At 51.6% G+C, this 16,726-nt stretch overlaps 2 protein-coding genes across 6 annotated transcripts in view; one reads left to right on the forward strand and one right to left on the reverse strand.

Annotated features, from left to right (window-relative positions):
* The first annotated feature begins 1,494 nt into the window (after positions 1–1,494).
* LOC126512518 (uncharacterized) lies at positions 1,495–15,920 on the forward strand. 4 transcript variants are annotated; one of them, XM_050160324.1, is made up of 5 exons: positions 1,495–1,615; positions 14,021–14,135; positions 14,503–14,609; positions 14,972–15,124; positions 15,673–15,920. In XM_050160324.1, exons 1-5 carry the CDS (start codon positions 1,600–1,602, stop codon positions 15,879–15,881), a joined length of 600 nt encoding a protein of 199 aa, XP_050016281.1. In that variant the 5' UTR covers positions 1,495–1,599; the 3' UTR covers positions 15,882–15,920. The 4 variants fall into 4 exon arrangements, 3 of the variants coding, with proteins under 3 accessions (XP_050016281.1, XP_050016280.1, XP_050016279.1); XM_050160323.1 differs by having other exon boundaries at positions 14,972–15,920; XM_050160322.1 differs by having other exon boundaries at positions 14,503–15,920.
* The window catches only part of Wnt7a (Wnt family member 7A), a 47,022-nt gene continuing 39,265 nt past the window's right edge, over positions 8,970–16,726 (reverse strand). For both annotated transcript variants that reach the window (XM_050160321.1, XM_050160320.1), the window contains exon 4: positions 8,970–11,264. In XM_050160321.1, the coding sequence (XP_050016278.1) occupies positions 10,785–11,264 (480 nt within the window). In that variant the 3' untranslated portion in view covers positions 8,970–10,784. The remainder of the gene's footprint in view (positions 11,265–16,726) is intronic.

Raw genomic sequence — 16,726 nt, forward strand, 5'->3', positions numbered from 1 at the left:
TTCCCCTTAGTCTACAGCATGAAGTGTCACTTGCGTTGTTGGCCTTGGCCATTCTGACAGTTGTAAGACGAAATCCCACCGTAGTTTTGATTTGCATTTCTCTGATGGCGAAAGATGTTGAACATTTCTTTCAGCGTTTCTCAGAAAATTGAGTTGAGAATTCTCTGTTTAGATTTGTACCCCATTAGTAATTGGATTATTTGGGTTAGATATCTACTTTATTGAATTCTTTATATGTTTTGCATAGAAGTCCTCTATTAGATGTGAAGTTGGGAAAAATAAACCTATTTCCCTGTGTCTCTTCTATGAAGGTCAGTGTAGCTGGATTTATGTTGAGGTCTTTGATCCACTTGGACTTGAATATTGTGCAGGGTGATAAGTATGGCTCTGTTGTTCTTCTATATGCAGACATCCAGTTTGACCAGCACCATTTGTTGAAGATGTTTTCCTTTTTCCAGGGTACTTCTTGGCTGGAAATTCACCCAATTTCATGGCATTGGGTTCCATGTGTATGTGGATTTATATCTAGGTCTTCAGTTCAATTCCCTTGATCAATGTGTTCGTTTTTATGCCGATACCATGCTGTTTTTATTACTATAACTTTGAAGTAGAGCTTGAAATCAAGAACAGAGAGGCCCCCAGCAGTTCTTTTATTGTGTGGGAATGTATTAATATCCTGGATCTGTTTGTTTGTCTGTTTTTGCTTTTGTTTTTATTTTTCCATATGAAATTGAGTGTTGTTCTTTCAAGGTCTGTAGAGAATTGTGTTGGGATTTTGATGGAGATTGGATTTTGATGGGGATTGCTTTGGATCCGTAGACTATTTTGGGGAAGATGGTCATGTTTTACTATGTTAGTCCTGCCAATCCATGAACATGGGAGATCTTTCCATCTTCTGATATCTTCTCTCATTTCTTTCTTAAAAGACTTGGATTTTTCTCTTACATGTCTTTTACTTGCCCTTTCACCTTTCAGGTGCTCTGCAACCACAGGTGACAGCCACTGGCTATCACACAGGACAGTTGGGTTAGTCTGTTTTGTGTCTCTGTAACAAAACATCTGAGGCTAGAAATTACACAAGAGGCTTAAACCAAGTGCAGTGGTGCAAGCATGCAGGAGGTGGAGGCAGAATGATCAGAAGTTCAGAGTCATCCTCAGCTAGCAAGCTTGAGCCAGCCTGGACTACATGAAACCATGTCTAAAAGAAAAGTGTCCTGACTAGTTTTAAGTCAACTTGACACAAGCTAGAATCATCTGAAAGAAGGGAACTTTAGTTGAGAAAATACATACATAAGATCTGGCTGTAGAAGCTGGGCAGTGGTGGTACATGCCTTTAATCCCAGCACTCGGGAGACAGAGGCAGGCAGATCTCTGTAAGTTCGAGGCCAGCCTGGTCTACAAGAGCTAGTTCTAGGAAAACTAGTACCGTTACACAGAGAAACCCTGTTTTGAAAAAACCTGAAAACCCTCCCCTCTACACCCCCCCCAGACTGAGCACATCATGGAGAGCAAGCTAGCTGCTCCACGACCTCTGCATCAGCTCCTGCCTCCAGGTTCCTGCCTTGTTTGAGTTCCAGTCCTGACTTCCTTCAGTGATGAATGGTGACGTGGAAACGTAAGCCAAATAAACCCTTTCCTCTCCCAGTTGCTTTTGGTAATGGTATTTTGTAGTAATATTTCATTTGTATTTTAATAAATAAAGCTTGCCTGAAGGTCAGAAAAGCAAAACAGCCCCACTGGTCAGGCTTACAGACCAGGCAGTGGTGAAGCACACCAGTAGTCACACTAGTTTGCTATAGAAACCGGGTGGTGCATGCCTTTAATCCCAGATTAGATGGAGGGAGATGACTCTCAGACACAGTCTCACTCTGAGAGTACTGGAGACAGGATTGCCATTTTGGACTGAGGTAGAGGTAAGAGCTGTTTTGCTTTTCTGACCTTCAAATTGAACCCCAATTTCTGTCTCTGGGTTTTTATTAGTCATGCTATAGTATTTCATCACAGCAATAGTAACCCTGAGTAGTACAGGAAGGAAGGAAGGAAGGAAGGAAGGAAGGAAGGAAGGAAGGAAGGAAGGAAGGAAGGAAGGAGGGAGGGAGGGAAGGAAGGAAGGAAGGAAGGGAAGGAGAAAGAAAAGAAGCTAATTGCCTTATAATTTTAGAGGCTGGACAGTCAAGATCAAGTGACTGTCAGCTCGGCCTGTGCTCCGGGCCTCAGGTAGATGGCATCATAGTAGCAAGAGATCATACTTCAACAGAGAAGGTCAAAGTGATGTGGGACCCGCTGTACCTTTTTCTAATAACTACCTGGGCAACTAACTAAATCCCAAAAAAACTACCTTAAGCCCTTCCAAGGGCAGTGGCCGAGTGACCTACCCACCTTCCCCCAAAAATCTCCCCACTTCCACACAGTGATCTACCCCCCCAGTGACCTACCCCCTCCCCCAGTGGCCTCCCTCCCTCCCCCTAGTGACCTACCCACCTCCCCCAGTGACCTACCTCCTCCCCCTAGTGACCTACCCCCTCTCCCCAGTGACCTACCCACCTCAATGCAGTGACCTCCCCCATCCCCCCCAGTGACCTACTGACCTCCCCCTAGTGACCTGCCCATCTCTCTCCAGTGACCTACCCACCTCCTCCCATGACCTACCCACATCCCCCAGTGACCTACCCAGCTCCCCCCAGAAGTCTTCTCTTCCCTCAACAATCCACCCCTCTACCCACCACAGGGAGAACCAAGCCTCCAGTATATGAGCTATATGAGCCTTGGGGTCTCAACCCTCCTTTAAACCATAAAGCGGCAGGCCTGTGGCTGTGAAGCGTCACCTGAGAAAGTTCTTGGGAGCCTCTGGGCATTAACTGTGGTGCATCTGCAGTGTGCCCTGCTGCAGTGTCCATGGATGTGACGGCCACACTCTGCTTCCGTCACTTGCTCTTTGCAAGCGCCTGTGTGAGGTGTGACTGTGAGTCAAGGCTGGAGGCAGGTGCGCCTTTCTGCTCTGTGGCGACAGCAGTGAGGCACAGTGCATAGCACAGCAGTCCTGGGTCTCTGAGGCAGGCCACACGCTAGGGCCTGGTGAGGAGTACACACCCCACAGGGCCAGGGAGGTCCCTATCTCTCCACCTGGAAATGTACAGGTAGGCCCAGAACAAAGCCAGGTCTTCAAGGTGTGATCTCAGAATGGTGAGCCAGGGTGTTCAGTGGGTGGACATGCGCTCACTGCAGCCCTGGTCACAGGACGTAAGGTATGCAGCCAACAGCAAAGGGACAGAGAGAGAAAACATGAGCATAGACACACACAATGCAGTTCTATTTTATCCGAGAGAAGAACGGAATGATGTCATGTGTAGGAGCACAGATGCAAATGGGGCTAATCACAGCATGTGAGCTAAGTCATCTCAGAAAAACAGAGAGCATCCTTTCATTTGCAGTCTTAGAATGTATAGGCACATAAAAAACATGTGTGTATACACGGAAAAAAAAACAAGTCAGCTGTCCTGGATTGCTCACGTTAACCCAACCCATCACAAGGGTCCTTGCCGAGGGACCAGCAAGGCCAGCAAGGCCAGAGTCAGAGGTTAGTGTGATGTGCACTGTAGCTGGAGGGAAGGACCACCAGCCAATGGGTGCAGGTGGCCTCTGGGAGCCAAACAAGACAGGAAAGGGTTCATCCTCCTCTGGAAAGAGCCAGCCCTGACCTCACTCAGACTCTGATGTGGGGAGTCTGGTTATAGACTTCTGACCACCAGGCAAGCAGGTGTGTGTTGTACCAAGCCACCAAGTTACTGAGTTTGTTTCAGCAGCAAGAGGAAACTCATACATTAGCAAAGAGGTTAGACTCGCTGGTTTGGGCACTGGATGGAAATTTCTTTTGCAAAATGGATAACCTTGGGCAAGTGGCCTCACTTCTCTTGGCTTCCTTTTACTTATCTGAAAATTGGGACTTATGGAGCTGGGCTGCAGTTTCATGGCAGGGGGCTGATATAAACCTAACCTGTCTGTGGACCTGGGTTTCAACGCTAGCACTGAAAGAAAAGACTCGGCCTCCTAGAGACATCAAGAGACCCACTATAACTTCTGGCCTTAGGTAGTCTGCAGATGGCACAGAGAATTATGCTGGGCCTCCTGGGAACACTTTACCAACACTGGCTACGAGTGATTTTTTGATTCCATGGCCCTTTCCTAACACCACACACAGACCTGCCCCATGAAAGCAAGGCCTGTGGCCCAATGCGGAGCATAGGCCAGGGATGAGGGTCGGGGAGTGGTTCCCAGCAGTACCCCAAGGAGCAGCTGGGAGGCTCGGGCACAAGATGGGGTCTCAGCAGGCATGGGCCTAGATCTGCCTCTCCCCTTTCTCCGCCCACACTCTCCAACAAGCTGTCCAAACACAGGCCAGGCGCCTGAGGTGGTCTCCCAAGGATGGGCCCTGGGAAAGGTTGGCGACGGCAGCATGCGGCAGGAGGAAGCAGCTTGTTTGCTTTCCTGCAGCCCAGGAGCTTCCTGCCCTCGGTGTGTTTGCTTTGCTTTCTAGCTGCTGCCTGCTGCGGAGGGTTGGCCACCTGGTGGCCCTGAGCCCTGGAGTCCTGGGTGGCTCTGGATTCAGACCTGAAGAAGCATCTGGGACATCTCAATCCCAAAATCTTCTCTTGAACTCATCAATGCTGAAGCCAAGGGCAGAGCCACCAAAGCCACCATGTCTGGTGGCTCATGGCATGTCAGAACCCTTTTGAGAGTCTATGAAATGCTATTTGTTCCTCGAATCACATGCACTCAAGACCCCTGAGCTAGCCCCATGTACCACTGTAGAGATGGAGGCACAGAACAAGCTGACCCTGGTCCATTTCTCCCCAAGGTACAGCCCGATCCTAAAGCTGCCTAACCTGGGAGCGCCCCTGCTGAACCTCTCAGAGCAGAGGTGTGAGACCAGCATTGGATGATCGAGTCTTACCTGTGTCGTAGATGTTTGCATCAAATAACACCTCTCCGGCTCTTATTCTTATCATAAGTACACGACAGAGGAGACCTGTAGTATATAGGACCCTTCACCTAGGTTCTCATTTCCCCGTGACTTTTAGCTCCAGGTTTGTCGCCTTGCTGCCCCAGTATAGTGGAGCTGCTGTGTCCTGGCTGGGGCTGTCCCCTGCCGCTGCTTCCAGTTGCCCCTCATCTTCTCTCTCCATGCTCCTCTGCCTTCCTGCTAGCTGGCACACGTGAGCACCCCTGCCTCTGATTTCTGGTGAAGTGGTGCTACTTCTCAAACGTCGTGTATTTCTGATGTGAATTTTATTGGAGTCCCTGGGCAGGATGGGGCTGCCCATCTTTTTGCTAATTATTTGGGGGGCTTCAGTTAATAATATCTGTGATGGCAACTCATGAAGGTTGGAGCTCTCCTCGGCTGCCAGAAGCCTTGTATGAAAAATAGATCTGCTAGTCGGGACAGGCGAAAAGGTCACTGGGCAATCCAGAACTGGAACGAGGAACCTCTCTGTGGTACCCTGGTGGAGGGCATCTACGACCTCCAGCAAGACAAGCTCACTCTCCAGGGCTCTCCTGCCTGCTCTGGCCTCCCATTAGGCAGAGAGTTGGTGGGTAATTAGCAAAAAGGTCTAGCATTGCTTGACCTGAAAGTCTCACTTCTAAGTTCTGGTCCTAGCCAAACTGCGTATTTGCACAGAAAGACGATACTTAGGCTCCTAATGGTGGATAGACAATGACTTTCCCCAGCAGGCCCTTAGAACCCACTAAATCCAACTGGTTATCTTAACAGCATACAGTTTCTCTGTACCCTGGCAGCTGCTCCCACATAACCACACAGAGACTTGTTATTAATTATAAGTACTCGGCCGACAGCTTAGGACTTGCTACTAACTGACTAGCTCTTGCAACTTAAATTAACCCACATGGTGGTAACTTCTTTCAGCACAGCACATTCATCTTCTTTCTCTCCATGTTTCCTCCTCCTTCTTCCCAGCATTCTGTTAGTCTAGTTCTCCTGCCTACCTTCTCCTGCCTAGCTCTAGGCCAGTCAGCTTCTTTATTAAGCCAATCACAGTGACATATATTCACACAGTGTTAAGAGATGTTTCACAAGCCACTGTATGACAGGAGAATAAGGTGCTGTGACTTGTGCTTGCCAAGGTGAGTAGAAAGCAGCCTGGGCTCATTCAGGTCATCTGCAACATGGATAGATTTCTATTCCCACCGTCAAGTCTGGCAACAATCGCTTTCTTTGGACATCAGAGCCTCCAAGGAATTGTGTGTATTTTCATCTCTCTAAGACACTTCTGTTCATTTTTTGAACTAGGGAGCATCTGCCATTCACAAGTATAAAGAAAGCCTGCTCCCCTGCACCCCTGAGAGCACAGGGAGGGGAAACTGGTGTAACCTGCCCTTCTGTCCCTTCCTTCCTGGAGGTTTGGTACAAGCCGCCTCTGCTCCCTCCCTCCTGGCTAACAAGATGGTCGTGTCTCTGTTTTAGTTAGTCATCCCAGTTGCTTGAGTGGCTAAAGCTTGACTCTTGGTGGCTTGGTACCATTGGCCCCTTGTAATTCACCAATCAGCGAGGGACAGAGTGAGAGACCCCCAGGTCCCTGCATACCTAGACTTTTGCCACCTGGCAGCCTTGCCCCCAAGGTGGCTGCTGAGAAGAGGTAAGTACTACTCATCCAGGCATGGGTGTGACAGAATTCTGCGCCCACCCAGCATTCCTTGTGAGAGAAGCTCCTGCTGAACCATCTTCCAGATGCATAGGGAAAGGGTCGTAGGAGCCATAGGAAATGGCTCTGGTGTGAAGAAGCCCAAGCACAGTGTTCTTCGCCTGGACAACCTGTGTCTTTCCGCTTGCTTGTGAGCAGCCGGTAGGGCTCTGGAAAGAAATGAGGTGAGCGCTCAGAAATGCCAGGATGGACCAGAGTTAACTGCTACGGACTTTCTTCTAGGAAGGGTTGGGAAGGTGACACATTGTCTCTGCTTTCTTCGGTGTCCCATCTGGGTGTTGGGCATTGAGAGACTTCCCCACCCCTAAAAGCTAGTCAACAAGCAAATACAATCTGCCAGTCAGCTTAGGAAGGGCCAGGAAGACCGGTGGAACTGGGCAGGAATTGAGGTATTATGTGGGGACGGGCAGTGAGGGGGCATTGAAGGGTGCCTGCCTGGAAGAAGGAAGGGTGAGATGAGCATTGACTCTAGTTGACCCAAGCAGTCAGGAAACCTAAAAAGATGCTAAGAGATGCTAAGCAGGGCCACACCATCTGAGAGCCTCTGGTCACGGGGAGGAGTCTGAAAACCATGAAATCCCTTTGTGTGAATGGAAGCCAGTGCAGTGGGCAGCTTTGCTCCACCATGCGTGCCAGTACATGTCCCCACCATGTGTTCCCACCACCACACACCCCACGACACGCTCCATCATGTGATCCCTTACATGATCCCATCCCATGTTCCCGCCACGTGCTCCATCACATGTCCCCACCCTGTGTTCCACTACATGCTCCCCACCACATACATCACCATGTACTCCACTACCTGCTCCCACCGCATGTTCCCATGGCGATGTGTTGCCTCACCATAGGCCTAAAGCAGAAAGGCCAAAACCAGAAACCCGGGTGGCACCTTCCTCCTTTCAAGTCACTGTCTTGGCTCTGCTGTCGCAGGAGAGGAGAGGATGACTCACATACAAGCCTTTCCAAACCAAGAAAGGGAAGACCTGTGAGGAGCCCAGACTCTCGGGCTGTGAGCAGGGCCGCTAGGGAGCACACTGCTCTGTGAAGCAAATGCCAAGCTTGTCCCTTTAGAACCAAAGGCCTCCCGTCTGGGTGTGACCTCCTGAGGCAAGTACCACTGGCTCTCTCTAATCTCACATGAGGCCCCTCACTCAACCATGCACACATACATGAGCACTGAGGGCCTGTTTCTGAGCAAGTACCAGAGACCACAGCGGGAGAGGAAAGCCCGAGGCATGGCTCCTAAGGACAGGTTTGCAGAGTTCCCCAAGCCCTGCCTGGGGTCTGTGCCTGGGTGTGAGCGCATCTTAAGAATATAGCATTGCTCACTCTGCTTTCAGAGAGAGGAACTCATCTTCTTGCTTTAGCCCCCCCCCCCCCAAATGCTGGAAATCTGGGTTTCTGCTGCCTTGGCTGGTTAGTATGTGTGCGTGCGTGCGTGTGTGCGTGCGTGCGTGTGTGTGTGTGTGTGTGTGTGTACTGTAGCTGCTTGTGAAGGTCTGCCTGGAGTCACAGGGCTCTCGAGGCTCTGTCCTCTCCCGTTCAGTCCGCGGTCTTGCTGTGACTGTGTGCGCATGCGTTGCAGATTCTTTCTCTGCTGTCTCGGCGCTAAGCTGGGGTGGCTACTGAGCTCGCCTGTTGTCTTCAGTTCATTCTTCTGTGTCCAGGAGCGTTGCTGTGGTAACCAGTGCTGCCTGTTAGTGAAGAAGCTGTGTCTGGGGCTGTATCCATAGGCACCAGACAGCTCCAGCATACTGCAACCTTCAAACAAGCTAACCTCTTGTCTTCCAGGTCCTCACCTCTGGTACCCTCCCGAGCCCTCTAGGTCCCACCACGCATTCATTCTTAATCACCAAGTGTTTATTATCCTAACCACGCAACACGTACTGGGGGCCCAACCGCAGCTTCACAGATCTCTGCTCCATAACCCTCCCCCTTCCAGTCTCCTAGTGGCCTGTACCACATGTGTTAGTTCGCTGGGTCACTGCCATCTTGTTGCAGCTTCTGCTTGGCCAATAGAGAAAGATGGGCACAGAGAGGTTAAGCGGGCTGCTCTAGAACACACAGCCAGTTTTGAATCCAGGAGATTCTGTCTGTCTGTCCGTCTATCTGCCCATCCACACTCCCATCCGTTTACCCATCCACCCACTCATCTATATATCCATGCATCCATTCATCCACTCCATCCTTCCAGTCACATGTCCATCCACCCAGACACCTAAGCAGAAGGGAAAAATTAAAAATGCGTTCAAGGGAAGAAATCCAGCCGTGTTTATTTGTCATGCTGTAACCCAGGTGGGGAACTGGACATGACCTCAGCACTGAGGGGCTCCCGTAGGGCTCGGGGCTGTGGTCTCACAGGCATTCGAGCTTCACCAGCAGCTGTGGAGACAGAGTTCAGAGTGGCAGTCTCTTGGTGGCTCAACACCATCAAGGTAGTTCCTTGCTGCCTACCTTGCACCCCGCCCACAAATATAGTCACTGAGTAATACCCCATGGGACCACAGACGCTCGGGCAGACAGCTCCATGCATGTGATCTGATCTCCCAGGCAAGTCCACATGTGAGCGCTCTGGAGGTGCTTCACAGTGCTGCCACGGGAGTGTGTAAATGTGCACGCCTGCACGCAGGTGGAAATGCATGCGACACACATGAAATACCCCCAGCCTTCTGGAGGGCATTCCTGGTTGAGAGCCTCAGATGCAGTCGGGTCTGCGGCAGAGGGGCCACACCCACCACTTTCACTATGGTTGGTCAAGGATTCTTGGCTTCCTTCTTCTCCCCGCATTCTGACCCCTTCTCTGAGGATAGCACCTCACCTGTAGGCACATAGGCAGTGGCTGGGCTGGGGGGGGGGTCTCAGCATCCCTGAGCTGGCCTCTGCCTGATGATGGATGCCAGGTCCCCTGATAATCACAAAGTGTTCAAGACACGGACTCATCTACCACTGTAGTTCATCCTGAGGTCGCCTCCTAAGATTACCATTCCAAGAACCGAGCTTTGCGAGTTAAGGATGGGGGGCGATTCCCTCTTGCTTAACCAGATACCCCAGCCCAGGCATCTGGGAACTGCTATGGCCCCCTTGGCAAATGGAACTCCAAAACCCAGCTGTATGAGGGTCCCCAAAGGACCTGCCCACACACCTGGCCTCGTCCCCCTGCCCCTGAGTGAGTACCAGTGTTAAGAAGAAGCACAGGCCATGGGGCAGCACAGGCAGACTCCATATAAATAGAATATCCATAGAAAAATAGTCTCTTAGAAACCCTTTTATCCAGTGGTTCACTTTCCAGAGATGGGAACTGCTGGGAGTTGATGACTCCTGTCCCCTCGCACACACTATTCCCAGCGGGACTTTTCTAACAGTGAGGTTTGAACTGAGGAAGGCAGAAGAATCGGGGTATATCCTGGAGAAGAACAACTCCAGATCTGGACCAGTTTAAATTCTGGATAGGTAGCAGCAAACAGCAAAAACAAAACAAAAAAATACAAATGTGTGTGCATATATATCTCTATGTGTATAAAGACCGTCTGCTCTTTGTACCTAACGTCTAGTGCTGCAGAAGGGTACTTGCAAAACCAACTAGTAGAAACATCTGCATAAAGAATAATTCTGTACAGTTGTTCATCGCTCCCAGTCCTGGTGACAAAGTCGTCCCACCAGGACCTCAAGCAGTCCACTTTGATTGCAGAAAACGGATCCTGACGAAGTGGAAGAATTCTCTTTAATTAAATAAATTAATATTATTTTTTTATCAGAATAAACTGTTAAATATTGCTATGACGAGGCCCGAGGCTCCAGAGCGCCTGCCGCAGAAAACTTTGCTCCAGCTCTGGAGGGGCCCCGGGCGGTGTCAGGGGGAGGGCAGTCGAGCAGCATTCGTGTGGAATAGAATGGGCGAGGCCTCTGAGAGGGTCTTCCCACAGGAGTCTGCAGGAAACCCAGGATACCCTTCCCCCTCAGCAGAAAAGACAAGGTCAGTGCTTCCGTGGTTCCCTGTGAGTATCCAGGCAGTGGCCAACAGGGAGTCTGCGTCCTGCCCGCGGTCTGACCTGGGACCTCCGTTCACTTGCATGTGTACATCTCGGTGCGCTCACTGCACGTGTTGCACTTGACGTAGCAGCACCAGTGGAATTTGCAGTTGCATTGCCACACTCGGGCATACTGGTGTGTGTTGTAGCCGCGGCCGCAGCACATGAGGTCACAGCCACTAGCTTGAGGGGCTGTCTTATTGCAGGCACGGCCCTGCGTGCCCACACTGCCTGTCACTGGGTCCTCTTCACAGTAATTGGGTGACTTCTCGATGTACACCAGGTCAGTGTCCATGGGCTTACGGTAGGACAGAGGTTTCTTGATCTTCAGGAAGGTGGGCCTCTTGTTCCGGCTGGCACGCACCGGCTCCACGTGGACGGCCTCATTGTATTTGTCTTTGAGAACGTAGCCGAGCTCTCGGAACTGCGGCAGCGTGGTCCAGCAGGTCTTAGTGGTACAGGAACCTGACACGCCATGACACTTACACTCCAGCTTCATGTTCTCCTCCAGAATCTGCAGGGCCAACAGGGAAAAGCACAGAACTTGTCACTGTGGCTCACGGCCAACCACAGGCCCAGCCCACCCTCCAGGCCCTCTCGGCCAGCTATATTTTATTTTCTTCTTTGGTACAGGAAACCTAGGCCTGGACCTCTGCCTCCACAGTCTGGTCGCAGCGCTCACCCTGGGTGTGTGTACCCTGTTTACTCCCAACTTCTTCACGTTCTGCTATCCCGGTTTGGTGACATTAGCCCAACTCAGTCTAAATGCACGCCAGTTCTCTTTGGTTTGAGTAGGCCTGAAATCAGTTTTGCACCATGTTTACAACACAGGAAGGTTCAGTTTAAAAGAAGGGCTTTTCAGATTCCTTGCCAAACCTGTAACATCTGTCAACACTGAGTGAGGACAAAATCCTGCTTCACCTTGGCCGGTATAGATGTCAGCCCAAAGTTGGCACAGTTTCTCTGGTGTCCTGCAACAGCCATGGCTTATACACTGCCCCGGGGCACATGGCAGCAGGTCCTTGAGCTGAAGGCTGGTCTCCAAAACTCTAGGGATATAGTGACCACCTCGCCTCTCCCATTAGGCCTCTCCTCTCTGCAACCATTGTTGCCCTGGGGCTGTGGTGAACTTGAATGGTCCCTTAATTAGGTGAAGTCCAGCCAAGCTCTGCTAACTCTGCACTCTGAAAGTCTCAGCGATCTTACTGAATTCAGTCACAACTGGCCAGGACTGGTCACTCACTGGGCAGCCAGCTGCCTCCCTGAGGCACCAACAGCAGCAGAGGAAACCTATGGAGGTCACACCTCTCGAGGCCAGGCTAGACCCTGGTTCCTGAGCTGCCTGTACTCCAAGTCCCCTCCTATGCTTCAGGTCAGACATAGTGGGGCTTTGAAATCCCTACAGAAGCCCGTCTCCAGCACCTTTCCAGGACTAGCCCCCAGCAGGTACTCAGAAGAGGGCCCTTTGAACTACTCTATCAGGTCACACCTCTGGGTCCCAGGTTAAAGGAGGATGGATAGGCAGGCTAGGGTCTGCCACTCACACCGACACTGCACAAAAAAGGGAAACCCAGGAGAGAATAAATACACATCTAGGTCTAGCCTCAGCTGGCTGGCCCTTTGGAAGATGTTGGGGAGTTACTGCTCCTGCCAGATTCCCGCTGGACTGTATTGGAGCATGTGCCCCTATGGTCCAAAGTAGGACATATTCCTGTCCTGGGCTCACAGGCCTCCAGTCCCAAGCAGTGGACCACCCTTTCAGACCCACTGATTTCACGCTATGGATTACGAAACCTGTTTGAGTAGTTCTATTCTGATTCAGCTCATATGCCAGAAAAAACTCTACCTCCTCCAGGAAGCTTCCCCTGATTTTCAAGGTAGAATCCTTCCATCTGTCCGTCCCTGACTCTGTCTGTCTCCTGAGCAGTGCTCTCAATTAAGGCAGAGCTCTTTGGGACACAGAGGAACTCTGCCCTAGTGGCCTCTCTGAGGGCACAGAGGGACAAGTGCCTGGCCATTCCACCTGAGGCAGTGACACAGGTGGGTAGCACCCACTCCAAAGGTTCCTCAAGGCTTAGTGTCTACCTGTCTCTGACAGAGTTCAGATCTGAATTCCCCTCTCAGCCTCCACTTCCAGAAAGCCCCAAATGGGGCAGTCATCAATCCATGACAACTGACCTGCTGTAGCAAAAGGGCTGACTTCTGTTTGCAAGAAGGGTGGAGGGCTATTTGGCCTCAGGGGCATTCTATCATTCCCCTTGTTCATTTTGCAAAGGATGCGTGCTCTATGCTGCTGGCATTGCTTCGGGCAGAGGCAGGAAGCATCCTCCAGGAGGCCTGGTGATAGTGGATACTGGCCCTGCCTCTTCTGAGGTGCAGCCTCTTCTGTCTCTCAGCTTATGGTTCCAGACCCAAGGTAGCCATGGGACACACAGAAACTTGTGAGCACTGTGGGCTGAAGGAGTAGCAAGGAACACTTGGAGAAGGGTGAGGGTGGGCTTCAGAAAGACAAGATCCACACAGGACCCAGGGAATAAGGACTGACTGAAACAGCATTGCCTGTGCCCGTGTGGGTGGGATGCAGACCCTGGGAGGTATGGGAAGGAAGTCCTGTGGCCGGAGGGTAGAGGCTCAGGGGGACAGAGCTGAGAAGCTGGCCAGGCTGATTCTTCAGGGCAAGCAGCATCTGGCTCACCATGTAGGTAACCACAAGATCATTAGGTTGGAAGAGACAGTGGCAGGAAAGACACTGTCCTCTGTGCCTAGGCCAGAGACGATGCAGGCAGAAGACACGGGAAAAGAGAAGAGGCGAAACGTACAGTGACTGCGAGTGAACCAATCACAGGGGCTCCTGGGTGGGGAATCCTGCACTGAGTCAGGAGGCCGGAAGCTGGGCTTGAGGAAGAGCGTGTGCCCAGAACACAGGGAGCACATTCAGGATGTGGCGGCCTCTGCAGAGCAGGGGGGTCTTCTGGTACAACTGGACCGTGACTCCCATCACCTGGCATGCCTAGTGGGGGTCATGTGTAGTCCCAGGAAGAATTCTGTTCCTTCTACAGACTAACACGAGGTGAGTAAATGCACCAGAAGAGAAGCAAGCACCCAAAATCTTAATCTTAAAATTGGTTGCAAAAGCACAGACTGGGAGAGACTGAGAAAGACTGAATGCTTTCAATGACCACCAACTACTAAAAGGCCGGCAGTCTGAGGCCATGTTGCCGGATGCCTAGTGCACACACAGAGAGGAGGGTCATCTCTTATGCTTTCTAGAGTGGAAGAAGAGCAGACAAGCCTGGTGGTGCACCCCTGTCACACCAGCACTTGGGAAGCTGGCTGAGGAGAATTGCTGGAGCGGGGTCCTGTCAGTCAAAAGGCAGACAACCAGGTATAACATGACTAGTGGAGGGGTCAGCGCAGCTCAGCCTGGAGAAAGCAATGTCCAGGGTCCCTGAGTCCCTGGACTCTGTGGTCTCACAGACTCTGCATTCCTGTCTGGGACAGGGCAAGCAGGAGGGATGGTGTGACTAAGGGGCAGGACTTGGACCCTGGTAGGAGGGTCTTCATGGGCAGCAGAGCATGCTCAGTGGGAGGCTAGCCTTTTCTCCCCAGCTCACCCCTGCTGAGATGGGGCTCAGGAGAAAGGGAAAGTTACCTGTCTCAGAGCGTATACAACTAGCAGCTGGCTCCACAGAGGGGCTTCCTGCACCCAGTGGGTGGGGCTGCAGCTGAGATCCTTCTCTGTCTCCCAGCAGAGCCCCAAACCTGTCTAAAGCAGCAGGAAGGATTTTCCGCACCGCCGGAGGGAAAGACATCCATCTCTTTCTGACAAGTCCTCCAGGAAGTGCCAACAATGTACCAGGTGCTGCCCAGAGCCCAGAACTCCTCAGGGTGGGGTGCTCAGGTTTGGGAAGGCCTGGGGAGAAATTTGGCTCCAGAAAATTCCCTGACTCATACAAAAAGCCAAGTAGATACTATCAGAGTCTGCCTGCTGGGCCTGCCCCAGCCTCTCACAGTGGCGGCGGCGGTGACACGGAGGACCCGGAGGACAGGATGGGTCTTGAGAGGAAAGAGATTGGCCATGATCTCCGGATCCCACTCAGTCCATGCCGTAGGGCACCCGTTACCAAAGTGTGGGTCACGCTCCACAGCATCCAGGGGTCATCTCATTCTACATGTTGTTTCCCTATGTTGAACATCACTGTTTCTGTCCATGACCCCCAGTCAGGAGCCACACTGAAGCTATCCGAGCTTCTCAACAGGATCGGGACTTCCTGCTTGTTGGGCTGGATCACCTCTGCCGAGCCCTCCTCAGGAATGTGCCTCTGTCTAGGAATGCACCACCCTCCAGGATCTTGGGTCTATTCATCTGCACAGGTCTGGCCTACCTCAGCAGGACATTCTTTTTTGGTTCTTTGTTTTCTAGCAAGGCTGACATGGCTAACTCTGGCTCCTCAGTGAGGTTTTCCCTGACCACCAAAATGGAAGTCGCCCACTGGTCACTGTTTCTAGCTGCCAGCAGCCCCCTCTCCAGTTCCCACCAGATATCTCCCCAGTTCCTATCAGGCAACTGCTCCAGTTCCTATCAATCCACGCTCCCCAGTTCCTACAAGTCACCCCCACACACACAGTCAACCCCCCCAAGTTCCTATGAGTCAACCCCCCAGTTCCCATCAGTCAACCCCCAGTTCCTATCACTCAACCCCCTAGTTCCCATCGGTCCCTGCTTAGTTCCCACAGCCACTCCCACCAGTCAGTACTCCCAGTTCCCACCAGCTACTTCTCCTAGTTCCCACTAGTCACTCCTCCCAGTTCACACCAACCATTGGTAAGGATCAGCTGGTGACTTGATCCAGTCGCAACCAATCAGAGTAAGTCTTGGGAATTGGGTGTGAACTGAAAATATGTTGGTTGTTTCTCACTAGAGATGAACAAAAGGGAAAGTGAAGCCCACAGCTGTGGACAGACATCTGGCCAGCTCGGGAAGCTGAATCTGGTACCAACTAAGAGAGCAAGATGGGAAGTAGGGATGCATGTAGCTGGGAATAGTGTTTGTGCCCAGGATCAAGCTGGACCTGGATTCACTGTCAGAGGACCCTTCAGTCCCAGGAATCAGCAAGTTCTCTGTCCTTGAGCCAGCTGGAGGTGTGTTAATACAGTGTGTGTGTGTGTGTGTGTGATAGTCTCTAGTTGATAGATTTGGGGCCACAAACAACATGGTGTGGGTTGCTAAGGACTGATTTGAATATTAAAGAGGACTTGGAGGCAGGTCCGGAGGTGCCAGTGGGTAAAGCCTTGCTGTGGGAGTGGAGGACAAGCTTGGATTCCCAGAACTCACACAGAACTGGTCATAGTCACATGTACATCTGAATCTGAGTGCTCCTTTAGCAAGACAGGCTGTGGAGACAGGAGACTACCCAGGAGCTAGCAGGCCAGCTAGCCTAGTGTCTGTCACAATGAAGAGCAAAGAGACCCTGTCTCAAAGAAGGAGGGAAGTGAGGAATGACACCTGAGGTTGGCCTCTGACCTCCATACACACACATGTCCTACAGCACATGTGTACCTTCACACACACACACAACACACACACACACACAACACACACACAATACCACCCCTAAACAATTCAGAGGGTATGGGGAGGTCAGGGCCTTGGGGTCTGAGAATCTGAGTTAGCTGACCTTGCCTCTTCTTTCCCTGGTCCCCTCTGAGTCATCAACTCTGAGTCATTTGTGCCTCAGGTGGTGAGCAGGGATCCAGGTGATCAGACTCTCTGTGGTAGCATGCTGTAGCAAAACATCCTGAGGCAGGGAACACTTGCTCTTCCCCACTGCTCCTCCTCCTTCCTGCTCCTCCCCCACTGCTCCTCCTCCCACTGCTCCTCCCCCACTGCTCCTCCTCTCACTCCTCCTCTTCTCACTGCTCCTCCTCCCCATTGCTCCTCCTCCCACTGCTCCTCCCCCACTGCTCCTCCCCCAC

This window comes from Alexandromys fortis, unplaced genomic scaffold (genome assembly GCF_014885135.2).
Source record: "Alexandromys fortis isolate MF-2015 unplaced genomic scaffold, M_Fortis_MF-2015_v1.1 scaffold_111, whole genome shotgun sequence".
Lineage (NCBI taxonomy): Eukaryota > Metazoa > Chordata > Mammalia > Rodentia > Cricetidae > Alexandromys > Alexandromys fortis.

Bases quoted from the DNA above. Each gene is read 5' to 3' on its own strand.
- LOC126512518 (XM_050160322.1), top strand. The intron at 14,136-14,502 runs GTATAACATGAC...GTCTCCCAGCAG, and splicing joins GTCAAAAGGCAGACAACCAG to AGCCCCAAACCTGTCTAAAG.